Source organism: Ursus arctos, unplaced genomic scaffold (assembly GCF_023065955.2).
Source record: "Ursus arctos isolate Adak ecotype North America unplaced genomic scaffold, UrsArc2.0 scaffold_7, whole genome shotgun sequence".
In the NCBI taxonomy this organism is placed as follows: Eukaryota; Metazoa; Chordata; class Mammalia; order Carnivora; family Ursidae; genus Ursus; species Ursus arctos.
In genome coordinates this window covers 47,673,600-47,689,376 of record NW_026623089.1, presented here as the reverse complement: position 1 = coordinate 47,689,376, position 15,777 = coordinate 47,673,600, and the positions used below count along the sequence as shown (strand labels likewise).

General features: G+C 52.4%; 1 protein-coding gene across 1 annotated transcript in view; it reads right to left on the bottom strand.

The window, feature by feature from the left end:
* Nucleotides 1-15,777, bottom strand: part of DLG5 (discs large MAGUK scaffold protein 5) — a 122,664-nt gene that overhangs the window by 38,318 nt on the left and 68,569 nt on the right. Inside the window, exons 6-9 of the mRNA XM_026504531.4 lie at nt 10,068-10,327; nt 8,618-8,930; nt 3,828-4,012; nt 2,108-2,233 (exon numbers count right to left, since the gene is read on the bottom strand). Of these exons, the coding sequence (XP_026360316.2) occupies nt 2,108-2,233; nt 3,828-4,012; nt 8,618-8,930; nt 10,068-10,327 (884 nt within the window). The remainder of the gene's footprint in view (nt 1-2,107; nt 2,234-3,827; nt 4,013-8,617; nt 8,931-10,067; nt 10,328-15,777) is intronic.

Below are 15,777 nucleotides of genomic sequence, written 5' to 3'. Positions count from 1 at the left end.
ACTTTTTGTGGCTACAGACAAGACTATCCTAAAAATGCAGAGGGAAAGAAAGGGAAGGAACTAGAAGAGCTAAAAACAATTCTAAAAATGAAAAACTAAGGGGGAGGAATCACTCTACTCAACTTGAAGACTTTTTCTATAGCTTCACTAATCCAAGACTGTGTGGAACTGCCAGGAAGACAGACACAGAGATCACTGGGACAGAATGAAGAGTCCAGAAATACCCCACAAAGTACAAGAGGTACAAAAGTACTTCGGCCGAGGAAGGACAGCATTCAACCAGTGGTGGCGGAGCACCTGCACGCCCACGGCAAAAGAACCGAACCCCAACCCAGACACCATGACTCACATAAAAATTAACTCAAAATGTATCACAGGTTGAAATGTAAAAGGTCAAGCTGTAACATATTTAAAGGGAAAGTACAGGAAAAAAATCGTTGAGATGTAGTGTTAAGGTTAAGGGCTCCTAGACACCATACAATCCATTAAAAATTAAAAAATCAGTAAGTTGGACTTGACCAACATAAAAAACTTCAGCTCTCAGAAAGACTCAGTTAAGAGATGAAAAAAGACTCAGAAACCTTGTACCATCCCCCAGCGACTTGCACCTGACATCCTTCACCCTAAAACCTGTGCCCCGATGACCTTGCCAATTCATCAGCGCTACCCGCTGGGCTCCGGGCAAGCCCATGACGGCCTCCTGGTTCCCGCTCAAGTGGACATGCTCACAGGTCCACACCTCTGTCTGGGCTGCACTCGCACCGGCCAGCTCCGGAATGCTACTCAGCCTCAGGGCAGAGCCCCAAAGCTGCCTTCGCAGGACACGCTCCCACCGGCCCCACGCGGCCAGAAGCTGTGTGTTTAAGGCTCACGGCTCCCGCTCATCTCTCACCCACGGGGGCATCTGCGGCCTCTGCAGGCCGGGGGCCTCCTCCCCAGCACCGGTTAGAGAGCGAAGAGGAGGCACAGATCCGGACGTGCTGACTTTCTCAGAAGTTCCAGGCAATTCCAGCTCTGTTAAAATGCACAACTTCCTCCTGTGCCCAAGCCCCCAGGATCCAGGTTTTACCTTAATTTGATTCCATCGCTTGCTAGACCCAAGGTGGGTCCCTGGAGAGAGTGTGTCACTTTGCCTCTTAGCCCAAAATTTTCCTTAGAGCACCGAAGTTCAAGAGGTTCTGGGTTTTTATCTGGGAAATGAAGCTGGTTGGCTCATGTCAAAGTTTCCGACTGGGGAGGGAGGGGAGGCACTGCTCCCCCAAGTGAGGCTTGCACACTCACACTGCTGCTCCTCACCGCCCTGCACCACCCTATCCGAACGGAGCGCCCCGCTTCTCACTAGAGTCCACTTCTACCCTGCAGCACAGCCACTGGGTTCTGCCAATCTCTCTTCGTAACTCTCATCTTTGTATCTTCAGTCCACTGCTTAGGGTCACCAAATCTCAAACCGCAGTCCTGGGTGCAGTGCCGTAACTGAGGGGAGGCTGTCCGACACCCCAAACAGTCTCCCCCGAACAGGCATCCCACCACCGCAGGCAGAACGGACCGTGAAGTGGTGATGGCTTTCCAAACGCTGCATCATGACGTCAACACCTTGTCCACATTGCTGTCGCTCTGTCCGCCCCGCCTGTGGTCTGTCTCCTCCTGTGTGCTGTGAGCCCCACCAGGAAGACCCGGTCCACTGTTTGGTGGCTTCCCCAGTGCCTCCCACAGGCCTGGCCCATGCACAGCAGGCACTCGGTAAAGCCTTGTAGAGCTGGTGAATGAATGAGGTAGAAACGGAATGAATGGATGGACAGTACTCGCTTGCCTGTCTCCAAACAGACTGCCTAGGAACAGAAGCCTTCCTGCGTGCCTTTGTACACGGTGCCTGCCCACCTCCGCGTGCTCACCAACGGGCCGCCGTCTTCTGTGATGCTCTAAGAATTTCTCATTACCTCTCAACATGGAGGTGGCATTCAGACCCATTCTACAGACTGACAGAGTAAGGCAGAGTGAAGTGACAGCCAGCCGGGCCGGCATGCAGGGCAGCCCTGCCCTGACAGGAGAGGGGCCACCAGGCTCCCAGACACAAGCTCCCCGCAGGCAGGCGCCCACCCCCACATACTTGAGCTCCTTGAGCTCCCGGCTGACATCATTCTTCTGTTTGCGCGTGTCGTCCAGGCTGCGCAGAGCTTCGGCCAGCTCGCTCACCGCCCGGTCCCGCTCCCGCCTTAGGTTATCACAGAGTGTCCTGGCAGAGAAGGCAGAGGCCGACGTCACCGTGAGGGGCGGGGGCAGAGGACTCATGGCCTACAGTGGACTGCAGCCCCAGCACCCAAACACCCCAGGTGCCTGCCTCGCCTCCAGACACACTGAGGGAACGATGGAAAGTCTAGAGGTGAAGCCACCCAGGCCAACCCCATGAGGGGCGGAGAAGACACTGAGGACCAGGAAAGGAGACATCTCCGCAGTTACTGGGCAACGGGTTCTGAAAGTCCAGTGCTCATCCCACGGCTTCACTCTCGATGTGCCTGGGTGAATGCCCACCTGAGCACCAGCCCACCTGGCAGGCACCTGGATTCCAGCATCTACCACAAGCCTCATCTCTACCCACACGCAGGCCTTTCTACAGCTGTCCCCGCCCCACAACTAGACTGAGCCCCCCACTCGGACAGGAATCATGCCTCATGCATCTCCGCAGCCCTGAGCTCTGTGCAGGTGCAAAGACAACTCCTGACAACTTCCCAGCATAGGACGTGTGGCTCCTGGGACCCCAGGACCACCTCAGCCATTCGCAGAGAAGGTAGGGACAGGTCGCTGGGCAGCAGGGGAGCCTGTGCTCTGTTGGACGGCCCTAAGGGCTGGCCCCCACTTCTACATGGCTCCCAATCCCCTCCATCCTGAACCCTCACTTCCTGACCCGCCTTGCTAGTTAGCAGTCTCGCCTCCCGACAGCCACAAGGGATCTTTCTGAAACTCTCAATGACCAAGTCACCACAAACACCACTGCAGCCCCTCACAGCTCTACCCCAGCCAAGAATCAAGACTACACTCAGGGCTTCCCTTTCGAGGCCCTCAGAACCTGCCCTCAGGAACCAGGGCAGCCGCCTCTCCTGTGACTCCCAAGTCCATGAGCATGCCTCTGCCCCGAGCACACCACACCACGTCTTTGTTCGTGTCCCCTCAGGTTGCCACGCTCACCCACCTCCTCCACCTGGAAAAATTCCACTCAGGCCTAAGTTCTAACTTGAAGGTCATGCTTTCCGGGGAAGACTTCCCTGCCTGTCCCCCCAGTGCCCTACATGCCCCCATCACAGCTCTGACCGTACCCCTGGAATTCGCCAACCATTTTATCTCCCCTCCCCTGCTGCCCTGTCCGACAAAGCTGCCCATGGCCCCCAGAGCACTGGCCCCAAGGGGGCATCACACCCCCCTCGGAGCCTTGAAGGCTGTTTCTCTCCCTCCTTGTACAAGGGACCGAACACCCTGGCACACAGTAGATGTCCACAGAATACCAACTAGAAGAATGCATTTTTATATGTCCGTTTCATCAGAAATCCCCTGAGAAAGAAACCTGTCTTTGTGCCATTTCATGGCAGGGGAAGGGTCTCATCCAGACACAGTGCACACGCAAACATCTAGGCTGAAATGAAACGGGAAGTAGAGACGTAATGGACACTTCTAATGCAATGAAGCAAGGCTGGGCCACCACGTCAGGTCGGAAAGGAGGAACCGAGGTCACTCCCACCTTACCTGGCCACATGGCAAGTGATTCTGACCCTCCCCACCAATCCAGTGCATCACGGGGAGACTAGAGCCCACGTTGGCCCAGGGCTTCCCCGTACCGGATGCTGTCCCGCTCTGCCACGATCTTGTCCCGCTCCTGGAAGGCCCAGTCCCGCCGGCACTTGGCCACGTCCGCCTCCTGGAGGGCTTCCTTCAGCTCCTGGCACAGAGCCTTGCACTGCTTTCGAAGGAGTTCAGCCTCCTTGTTGGCTCTGCCAGCGTCCATTGTCACCGTGTCTTTGATCTGGTGGGGTCAAGGGGTAAGCAGAGGGCTGGTTACTGACCCTTCTGGTCCAGAAGTGCCCTCTTGCTGCTGCAGGGACTGGGGCTGAACCCTCAGGAGCCGGATGGAGGGAAACACAGGATCCTAGCCCGAGCCCATCCCAATACGCCCCTGCTGTACCCGCACCCACCGTGACAACCTGTCCCAGAGCCACACTCGAGACACCTAGTGACACTAGGCAGGGTCCTGTCCAAACTCCTCCAGCCCCGCAGAGAACCTGGCCCAGAACCCCAGCCCCTCCTCAGCCACGGTCGCCGTGGCCCGGATGGAACGCCTCCCCCAGAGCGCTTGTCCCAGGCTCCTCCCTGCCACTCGCATGCTCCTATCCTAGCCCACCTCGTCTCTGAAGAGCTCTCCTGTCAAAACATAATGACACAAGGCCTGAATGCAGTGAAAGGTGCAGGCGTCAATCATGATGACTCCCAACCCCCTGGGTCTGCAATACTCATTTTTATGCTCTGGCATACGGAGTTATTTTTAAATCGAAAATATACCAGTATTTTTGCTGGTGACGTCCTACGTTGTCTCAGTTTGTCTAAAAAGCTGAAATCTGAAGCATCCGCATCTTGACACCTCCCAAAGCATTACACGCTCGGCTACCGTTTCGAATCAAACTCTTGGAAGTGCTCGCAGAAGCAGCTCCCCCTGCGCCTCGAGAATCCTTAGACAACTTGGGGACAATGGTGAAGTGAGCGTCTACGGCAGGAGGAACTCCCGCTTCGGCTCAAAGGCTTTCGGAAGCAGAACACGGACGTAGGAGGAACAGGCAGTGCTGTGTGTGCCGGGAATCCCCACCTGTGAGCAGCGGGAAGGACGACGACAAACACAGCAAGAGCGCCTGGGCCGCCGCCACAGCCCGCCTTCCACGCCGAGCCCGACAGACGCGCCCAGAGAGATCCCAGAGGCTCAGCCAAGAGACGAGGATGAGGGAGACAGAGGAAACATACAGTCACCTTACAACCACCCCGCAGCTCTCACATACGGAGTCAAGAGTCAGGAGGAGCTGGAGAAAAGTCTGCCCAGACAGTACACCTTAACTCCAGAGGGACAGGTGGCTGATACACTCTGTTCACACCCCACATTTCCCAAGATCAAGTCAAATTATTTCCGTTCTGACTTTTTTCCACTTTTTTTTCTTTTTTTAAGATTTTATTTATTTGACAGAGAGAGACAGCCAGCGAGAGAGGGAACGCAAGCAGGGGGAGTGGGAGAGGAAGAAGCAGGTTCCCAGCAGAGAAGCCTGATGTGGGGCTCGATCCAAGAACGCCGGGATCACACCGTGAGCCGAAGGCAGACGCTTAACGACTGCGCCACCCAAGCGCCCCTTTTTCCCACTTTCATGCAGTGTTGGGGGTTTGTCCAGTCTGTTATTTTTTGAAAACTGATTATTACTACTAAAGAATTTATTATAATAAGGAAGAGGTTTAATGATAACATTTACTTAAATTCACATTTTACTCAGTGTTCTATAATATACTGATACAGTTTTATATTTGAAACGTGTTACCACCACCCGAGAGCTCCTTCTGTCTCCCACGGGTCTAATCCAGGGGGCCACAGGCTCGGGGAGCCAGGGACGGGTCTCCATGAGACACATACCCCGCTCAGGCACAAGCCAACAAGAACAACCCCGCAGAGGCACACCAGGGTCCCAGGGAGAGGGCAGTGCTCCCTGAGCAGACAGCATCCCTGAGCACACCCGTCTCTTCCATCCTGGCAGTATCTCACAATCCTTCCCGGACTCCCAGACGTGGAAATGTTCCTGGAATGCCGTCCCGCTCCCCTGCTGCTTGTCGCCCCCCTCCAACAGTACTTCCCCCCTCCCACACTGCTCCCGCTCCGTCCCCCGGCCGTGAGCTCAGCCCCACCAACGGCACTGGAAGTCAGAGGTGCAGCTGCATTCAGGGGCAGTAGGAGGGTAAGGACATGGTAAGCCACTGCCGGCCTGAGTGACCATGCTGGCCTTCCTGTGGGACAAGAGCTCTGGCAGAGAGGCTGGTCTTGGGACATAACTTGCTAACTGGAAGAGCCTGTGTGTCAGGCAGCGGGACCCCACAACTTCCCAGGGGTAGAGACCAGCTGTCCCAGGCAGTTCCTCTGTCCTCTTGAAGGCAGTGAGCCTTCACTGCGCCCGGTCACCAACAGCCAGAGGCTGGGACGGTGGCCCTAGATGGGGAAGCTCCCGTGGACATGCCCATTCTGGGAGGGGGGAAGCACGGGAGAGGGAGCGTCCAGAGCCAGGCAAAGACCTGGAGAGGCCCCCTGAAGCCCTCTTTTCGCCACAACGCACTCCAGAGAAGAGGGCAGAGGGCAGTGAGAGAGGAAAGAGGGATGAGCGAGGGGAAGAGTGTAGAGAATGCAGTCTGTCAGAAAGAAAAAGAACCACTTCCTCAGCTGAGCAGAATGAAGGCAGCTGTGAGATCAGGGATACAGCCTGGCTGGAAGGCCCACCTCAGCAGATCCCACCATGAGGCGGCTGCTGGGGAGAGACGGGGTTAATCCCAAGGGGACTCGTCAGGCCCTGGGGAGAGAAGACCCTCCCAATCACACCTCAGGGCCAGCACGGACAAGGCCACAGACCTGGCCTCCTCTGGCCAGGTGGGGCATGGTCTTGTCTGAGAAGCCAGACAAACTCGAGAAGGAGCCGAGGGTTTCAGCTCTGGAAGCTGCCAGGGTGGGAGCAGGGCTTCTCCTCTCCAGCCTGCTGACTCGGAACAGTGCCTAGAAGAGATTCCTGCCTCAGCTGACAGGCACACTTGACACCCAGCCAATGCACCCTGCGAAGGCCCGGAAACCGGGCTCCAGGCTGAAGGGCACGCGGAGGGCTGGGAGCAAGGGGGCGCAGGGGAATGACAGACCGCCGCCACTGCCGGCGCCGCGGGACGCCGGGAGCCCGTCCACGCTGCCACAAAAGCACAGTTAACCTCCGTAACCAGGGGGCTGCTGCCCGAGCCCCCTCTCGGCAGGTCATGCATTCTCCTTGACTGGCGCTTAGTGACTGACTCAAAGTTTTCCTCTTCACCGTTTTGTTTTCCTTATTTAATATGGACATTTTTCCCAAAAACTCAGCTCTCAGATATCAGAGTGTAAAAACGAGGGGATGGTTTCTCCAGAACGATGACCAAGTAGTAATATATTATCTTTGCTTGTTAAAAATACCCTCGTCATGCTCTAACTCCTTTCCACGAGGCTTCTGCCTTCAAGGTCTGAAGACGTCTCATTCCCCTTGTATGAAATCGCTCTTATTTGGCCCACTCTTGCCTACAGAAACAGTTTCTTAGGGTTCACTCGGGTCCTAACAGGGCAGTGAGACTTGGATGGGCATAACCATCATCTTAACGATAAAGTCAACAACTACAGTCCCAGCTACCCTGGGAGGCGCTGCTCTCATGTCCATTTTGTAGATGAGGAAACCGAGGCCCAAAGAGGCAAAAGATCCCATAACTGCGGAACGCTGCTCTCTAAGCACAGCCCTTGTCCCTTGCATTCCCGTGGTCCTGATCACTGCCTGGGCAAAAGGAGGCATCACTGCAGAGACACATAGGCCCCAGTCACCCCTTGGGCATGAGCCCTGCCTCGTGCTCAGTCCAGAGGGCTCTGGCCGCAACAATCTAATGCACGCTGCCCTCTGCCAACCTGCCCCTTGCTTTTCGCTTCTTACGGCCCAGTCTTAAGGGCTGCATTGTAACTGACCTGCAGAGCAAGTAGAATGAAGGGGCAGGAGTAGAGGACTATTTCAGTGGGGGAAAAAGTCTGCTGTGATCAATTTCAGCAGCTCTAAGCAGAGCCACAGCACCAACCAACAGGACGGCAAGGGAATCTCAAATAGAAGGAATCCATGAGCAAAAACAAGCCCCAGCAGGGCACACCTGGATTTGGGGGAAAATTGTGTCAGCAATGAGGCCAAGGTGGCTCAGGTAGGAAGAGACTCCTTGCTGATCACTTAGGAGTCAAGCTCAGTGGCCTGACTCTGATGCCACTCAACCCCAGCCCCTGACCCTGGAGGCATGTGCCCCAGGGAACAAGGCTTTAGAAGAGCTTTGGGCTCAGCCCAGTACATCTTACCAGCAGGAGCCCAGACCTTTAAAGAGAAGACTCCTCACGTGTTTTTTTTTGGGGGGGGGGGTGATCCCTGAGGGTGCTCTTCTGCATTCACAAGGCCAAAGGTATCAATAGCTTTGGGCACCTGGCCTTGGGGTCTTGCTTCCCAGTAAGCAAGTCTCTGAGATGTGCACTGACCGCCACACAAGGCTGATCTACGATCACTTAACCGGGGGCTGGGTATGGGCGTGCCCATGCGCAGAGGCCCTGGGCGCCTGCGTGTGTCAGCCGACTTGCCCACGTCGCCGTAAGCGCCAGGGCCCGGCCCACAGAGGGACTTCCCTCTGTGCACCCTGCAGCCCACACTGGAGCTGGGCCCCAAGCGTGAGCTCAGCAGCTATCCAGGCGTCGCTCAATAACCCAGCAAGCAGGCCCGACATTCGGAGAAGCCCTCCACTCTGCCGGTGCGGACAGTGCGGCCGCCACAGCCCTGCTCTCTGCCCTTCCGGCCACCCCTCTGCCCACCTGCCGCAGGGCCTCCATCTCCTCGCTGGCCGCCTTCTTCTCGGACGTGCTGCTCTTGAGCTTGGACTCGGCCAGCTCCACCTCGGTCTGCAGCTTGTCCAGCTCGGAGATGACCTGGTCGCGCTCGCTCATGATCAGCTTGTACTCGCTGTACACCGCGTCCCGCTCCTCCTTGTACTTCTCCGACTCCTTGGCCATTTTCGCCTGCGCGGTCCTCAGCTCGGTCAGCTCCGACTGCAGCAGCTCCATCTCCCACTGCAGGTCCTTGTTCTGCGCCGTGGCCTTGTTCAGCTCGTGGTGGATCGCCTCACACCTGGGGGAGAGAGGCAGCTGCGACGTGGGGGCGGGGACCTGCCCTGGACAGTCAAGCATGAAGTTTCGAGGGAGGTCATCCACGCCTCTGAGAGGGGGAAGTCACGGGGCGCCGGTGCCCCCGGACCTGGAATTTTTCTCAGCTTCTACACATACCAGAAGTTGATCTGAGGACTTCATGCCCTCTGCTCTACTAGAAATCACAGTGCATTTCTTCTACAGTCAAGCTATATTATTTTTAAGAATAAAAACAAGACCATGCTAGAGACACAGCATATGAGAGATAAGCAGGGCCTTAATGCTCACTGAGCCTGACCCCCTCATTTCCCAGATACAGATGATAAGGCCTGGGTGTGGGTGACTGGCGCAACAGGGACAGCTCAGCCCCTCCAGGCCAGGAGGCATCTTCCACACAGGCAACCCTGCAAGTCAGAACCCGCAGCTCTCCCGCAGCATTTCTGAATGCGTGTTCCTGAGAATACCAATTCTTCACGGAACTGTGAATTCTTCACTGTGTCCCCTCCTGGAGCGGCTAGTGCAGGATCCCAGAAGGCAGGCTCTGAGAAGTCCCGCAGTGCAGAGACCTGCCTGAGTGTACCTTAGCAGTTCTTAATCCTTTCTACCTCCAGAGAACACCCTGCATAGGACACCACTGCACGCTCCAGGGGACTGGTGTTCCTTAGGAATACGCCTTATGAAACACTGTTTGAGGGCATGGGTCACTTCCCTAGATCACATACGCCTTTTAAAAAATGAAATTTTAGAGGAAACAATGCCTAGGACGATTAACTTTCCTATTGGCTGGGAGGGTGGGTGACACAGAGGGAAGAGGCTTGTGGGGAGAGCTAAGAAATGGGGTGGGGAGAACCCACCAGAGCTGTTCAGATGGGAGGAAGGAGCACAATTCCCAAGCACACTGAGTGCCAACAAAACGTTTCCCAAATGTTCCAAAAATATTTTTCGCATGAAAAGGCAGCGTCCCTTTGCCACACATCCCCCTTTGAACCCCCAGACATGGCTGGGAGCCTTGCAGAGAGCAATGAGCCCATAAAGGAGAGTGGTCCTAAGGCGAAGGCAGCCCCCTTGGCCCTCTGGCCACTCCCTGAGCACAGGAGGGAAGCGGCGGGGCGACTCTTACCTCCTCAGGGAAAGGGCACACTGGTGCTGCAGCTGGATGGCCGTGTCCCTCTGCTGCGTCAGCATCTCCGTCTGCTTGAGCAGACGACGGTTCTCCTCCTCCAGCTGCTCCAGGCGGCTCAGGTCGGAGTTGTGGATGGCGACCTTCTCGCTGTATCTCTTCCGCAGGGCGTCATAGTCCTTCTTGACCACCTCCAGCTTGTCCATGGCCGTGTCGTACAGCTTATTGAGAATTTCTGATGACCCATTGAGCTTCAACACCTGGGGACCAGAGCGTCACACTTACCAGGGGGCTGAGGACAGGAGGAAGGACAGGCTCACCACTCTCGTCTGTCCATCTGGGGGTAGTATTGCTGACAAAGGAGGGAAGGCCACACGTTCTGGCCTTTAGGAATCTTAACGTCTGAGTCCACGGGCCTTGCTGTCATACTGGTCAATTTACTCATTCACAAATATTTCTTAAGCGGGCAGCAAGGAGTTACTAAAGCAGGCCGGAGACTTCTATCTTAAGAAAGGTCTGCTTACGAGTTGACCCTTGGCTGGCATCTGGGAACCTGAATGGCAAACAGTTCCCTACGCTGATGTAAAACGCTCCTCAAGTGGCAAGAGGGGCTTCTGGTGCCTGGACTGGAAAAACAGGGCGGCTTAGGCTAAGCACATGCTTTCTTCTGGGAGTCCAGAATTTCAGTACATGCTAGGCAGAGGGTACCTGGGAGGCAGGAGCCCAGTAAAATCCCTGGGCCAGGAGTAGCTCACAATTCAATGACAGAAGAATTAAGTGAGTCCCATGTACTCCACAGGGGAGGACTCCTAGAAACTTGCACCTGCTTTCCTCTGGACTTCGCCCCATGCACCTCTTCCCTATGTTGATTTTGCTTTGCATGCTTTTGCTGAAATAAATTTTAGCCCTGAGTATGATTATATGTTGAGTCTTGTGACTCCTCCCAGCAAATCACCAAACTTGGGGGAGGTGTTGAGGACCTCCAATACCAGTATCTAACATACTCTAGATGCTGGTGATGCTGGACAGGACACATAATGACTGTGGCTTGTGGACCCTTTATCCTCACGCAAGGATACAAACACACAATCAGAGACAGGTAGGTAAAGAGGTAGAGAGAGAAAGAGAGAAATAATCAACAAATAAAATAACTCCAGAGCATAATAAGGGCTACTGAGAAAAAATAGAGGGGCTAAGGCTGCTCTAAGGAGGTTGACTTCTGAGTCTGGATGCAAACGAAGAGCAATGGTTAGAGCACAGCGGGCGAGCAAGTGCAAAGGCCCTGAGGCAGGAACCACCACACATGTTCTAGACACAAAGAGAAGGGCAGGGCTCCAGTCAGAGCCCAATGAACAAGGAGCAGATTTGAAGTGAGGTTGCAGAAGTTGGCACACAACTTCAAGGACACAGCAGACAAAGACTGCATCCCGAATGAGATGGGAACCATGGGAGGGCTTTAAGTAAGATAGTATCCTACTCCGAATCACAGATACTGAAGGTGCTGCTCTAAAGAATAAAAAACAAAATGAGTTAATTGGTGGCCAGGGGCCTGCTGACTTCTGCTAAGCACCTCAGGGGATCTGAGCCCTTGGGTGGGTCACTCCACATCTCTGGGTTTCGGTTTCCTTACTCCTCAAATGATAGGACTCAACCAGAAAAGCTTGCTTAACCGTTCCAACAGCAACAGGCCAGGAATCATCTGCTTATTCAGCACAGACCCTGAGTTACCAGATTTCTGCAGCCCCAGGAACCAGAGCCTGGGACTACCGAATACTCCCTTTGAAGGGAGGGTCTGTCCTTGGTAAAGACGATGAACAAGAAAGAGCTAAAAGTCAACAACCACCGAGACAAGGAAAGGGAGTCTGGTCCTCTAGGACCTAAGCACCAGCTCCCGGGACTACAGACTGCTGGAGACGAAGGGTACCCCAGAAATCAGCTCAGTCAGGGCGGGCAGTATTTTTCTTTTTCTTCTCTCTTTCTTTAGAAAAACTCTTCCCTTCAAAGGAAATCTTACAAGGCAAGGATAGTGAAATACAAACCCATTTTAAAAAGCAATACACAGGTTCCTCGGGCAGTTAAAACCTTCGATGTTTTGTAAAACTGCTTCTCTGTGGCAGATCAGAACTGCGCACTGCAAAATCGTCAGAAAACCACCAAGCCCACTCTACCATCTAGAGTCTCTTTCTGAGAAAAAACCCAGTGGAGTATCTTCCAAGCACACGGAAAAGCCCCGCACGTAATGTAACAAGATTTTAAGTACCTGCCACCTAGCTCTGATCCTGATTTTCTTGTCACATGTCTCGAATTGCTCTCCAAAGAAATAAACTACTACCGGTGTCGCTAAATCCCCCGGCACGGCCTCCTTTTATCCGGTACCCCCCGCCCCGTCTCCTCCAGGATGGATTGCTCCTCTCCATTTGCTGCCACCCATTTCCATGCACAACATTCTATTTATACCGCCTACATATTCGTAAACATTTCTAATGCTCCTTTAATTCCACGCTGCTCTGGAAATGCAGGAGAGTGACGCCAGGCAGGATTTCACTACGGGAGCACATCGCACGTTCTTTTTCTGCCTGGTGGACGTGTCCATGGTCTCCATCTCGGTCTTCACCAGTTCTGACATTTTTACACGTCCACTTCAGCAGTGTTTCGTACGTTCATGCTGTTCTGCGACCCACCGCCAGAACGCTTCCATCCTGCAAAGCTGAACCTCGGTCCCCATCAAACAACAACTCTCCATTCCCCCTCCCTCAGCCCTGGCAACCCCCCTTCTGCACTTTGTCTCTCTGCATCTGACGACTCCAAGTACCTCAGACAAATGGACGCATACGGTGTTTCTCTTTGTGACTTATTTCCTTTAGCATAATGTCCTCGAGCTTCATCCATGCTGTAGTACGTAAGGGAATTTCCTCCCTTTTTAAAGGGAATATCCCAGTGTATGCGTTTTGTTTATCCATTTATTTGTCAGAGGGCGCGGGCTGTTTCTACCTCTTGGCTGTTGTGAAAGTCAGATTTTCTTTTAATAGTATGCCAACCTCATAGACAAATAAGGGCTCTTTTAACATGCATTCCCAATTACCAGAAAGACAGAGCAACTCTCCTTATGACTCCTGTTTGCTGACTATACACATTTTCTCTTCTATGAATTGCCTGGCCGTATCCTCTGATTTTCCTTCCTCCCTTCTTCCCCAGCTGCTCCTTTCTCTCTTCTTTTCTTCCTACAGGACTTATTCTTAAATTCCAGGTACTAATCCTTTCCCAGTTGTATTTATTACAAAATCTTCTCCCAATAGGTGTCTTATGTTATACTAAAGTTTCCCACTTGATACAGTAAAATCCATCAGTCATTTCCTTTGTGGTTTGGGCTTTCAATGTTTTATTTCAGAAGCTCCTTCCTACCCTGAGATCATGAAGATACTCTATTTTTTTTTTCTAAAAAGTTTCAGTTTTACTTTTCACATGTAAATCTTAAAACTACTTGGAATATCCTTTCTGTACATTGTGACATGGGGATATCACATTATTCTTTTCCATAAATCACCGAATAAGAACTAAGCCCGAGTCCAGGACAAAGTAAGGACAGCTGAATGTCTCCAGGTGCACACAGTGAGGGCTGGAGGACCCGATGCAGTGCCCACAACATAAAAAACATCCCACAAGGACCCACACCCACTTGTGCCCAGGACGCAAACAGCGAATGGAGAATTCTCCTGACTTCTGGGTCAATCAGTATCTCTACCCGTGTCGGGAAAAGGTCCAGCTTCTAGACTGGATTGCCCTGACTTGTGGACAGTACCCCAAACATTCCAATTAAAAATCACTTCAAGGGGCAATTGGGGGCTCAGTAGGTTGGGCGTCTGCTTTTAGCTCAGGTCACGCTCTCAGGGTCCTGGGATCAAGCCCCCGTGTTGGGCTCTGTGCTCAGCAGGGAGCCTGCTTCTCCCTCTGCCCCTCTCCAACTCCCAAATCGTGCTCACGTGCGCTCTAATAAATAAATTTTTTTTAAATAAAAAGTAAATGAATCACTTCAAATGTTTTACACTCTGAACATCCCTTAAGCCAAGTGAGAACCCCACTGGCTCCAAAGGCATGGACTGCAGAAACAAAAGAAAAAATGAGCTTGTGGGACTTCATCAAGATAAAAAGCTTCTGCACAGCCAAGGAAACAGTCAAAAAAACTAAGAGGCAGCCCACGGAATGGGAGAATATATTTGCAAATGACACTACAGATAAAAGACTAGTATCCAAGATCTACAAAGAACTTTTCAAACTCAATACACGGGAAACAAATAATCAAATCAAAAAATGGGCAGAAGATATGAACAGATACTTTTCCAATGAAGACATACAAATGGCTAACAGACACATGAAAAGATGTTCAAAATCATTAGCCATCAGGGAAATTCAAATCAAAACCACATTGAGATACCACCTTACACCAGTTAGAATGGCAAAAACTGACAAGGCAGGAAACAATAATTGTTGGAGAGGATGTGGAGAAAGGGGATCCCTCTTACACTGTTGGTGGGAATGCAAGTTGGTACAGCCACTCTGGAAAACAGTGTGGAGGTCCCTTAAAAAGTTAAAAATTGAGCTACCCTATGATCCAGCAATTGCACTACTGACCCCAAAGATACAGACATAGTGAAGAGAAGGGCCATATGCACCCCAATGTTCATAGTAGCATTGTCCACAATAGCTAAATCGTAGAAGGAGCCAAGATGCCCTTCAACAGATGACTGGATAAAGAAGGTGTGGTCCATATATACAATGGAATATTACTCAGCTATCAGAAAGAACGATTACCCAACATTTGCAGCAACATGAACGCGACTGGAGGAGATTATGCTAAGTGAAATAAGTCAAGCAGAGAAAGACAATTATCATATAGTTTCACTCATTTATGGGACATAAGAAATAGGAAGACCGGTAGGAGAAGGAAGGGAAAAATGAAGGGGGGGTAATCAGAAGGGGGAATGAACTATGAGAGACTATGGACTCTGGGAAACAAACTGAGGGCTTCAGAGGGGAGCGGGGTGGGGGATTGGAATAGGCCGGTGATGGGTATTAAGGAGGGCACATATTGCTTGGTGCACTGGGTGTTATACGCAAGTAATGAATCATGGAACATTGCATCAAAAACTAAGGATATACTGTATGGTGACTAACATAATAAAAAATTATAAAAAAAAGTAAATTGTGGGGAAAAAAACAAACAAAGGCACGGACTGGTTTCTGCAAAGGCCCTGTTGCCATTCTCAGGCTTGCCCACTAGGTGGCAGCCCTGGGTAGACCAGCCGACTGCTCTCCTCCAGCAGTTGCCGCATCTTCTGAGCTTCATCAAGAAACGACTAACATAATATAATAAAAAATCATTTAAAAAAAAAAAAAAAAAACGAACTAGTTCTCAAAGCAGCCTTGACATGGCACAAAGACCTCATTTGGGGCCTTGCTATCTTCACAGGTCCACAACAGAATCTGGAATCTACACCATGGCTTGGCCTTTCTTCCTTGGGAAATAGTCCCCCAAATACCCCAACCATGAGGAGCTTGGATTGGAGCCTGCATGACAATTCAGGTCAGTGAACTGGCTGCCAGGATGGGTCACAGGTTCCCGGGGAGACAGTGTCAGTCAGGGAAAACCCCAGAGCAGACCCAGAAATCCCTTCCGATGCTCAATCCAGCTGTGATCACATGGTGGGATCTG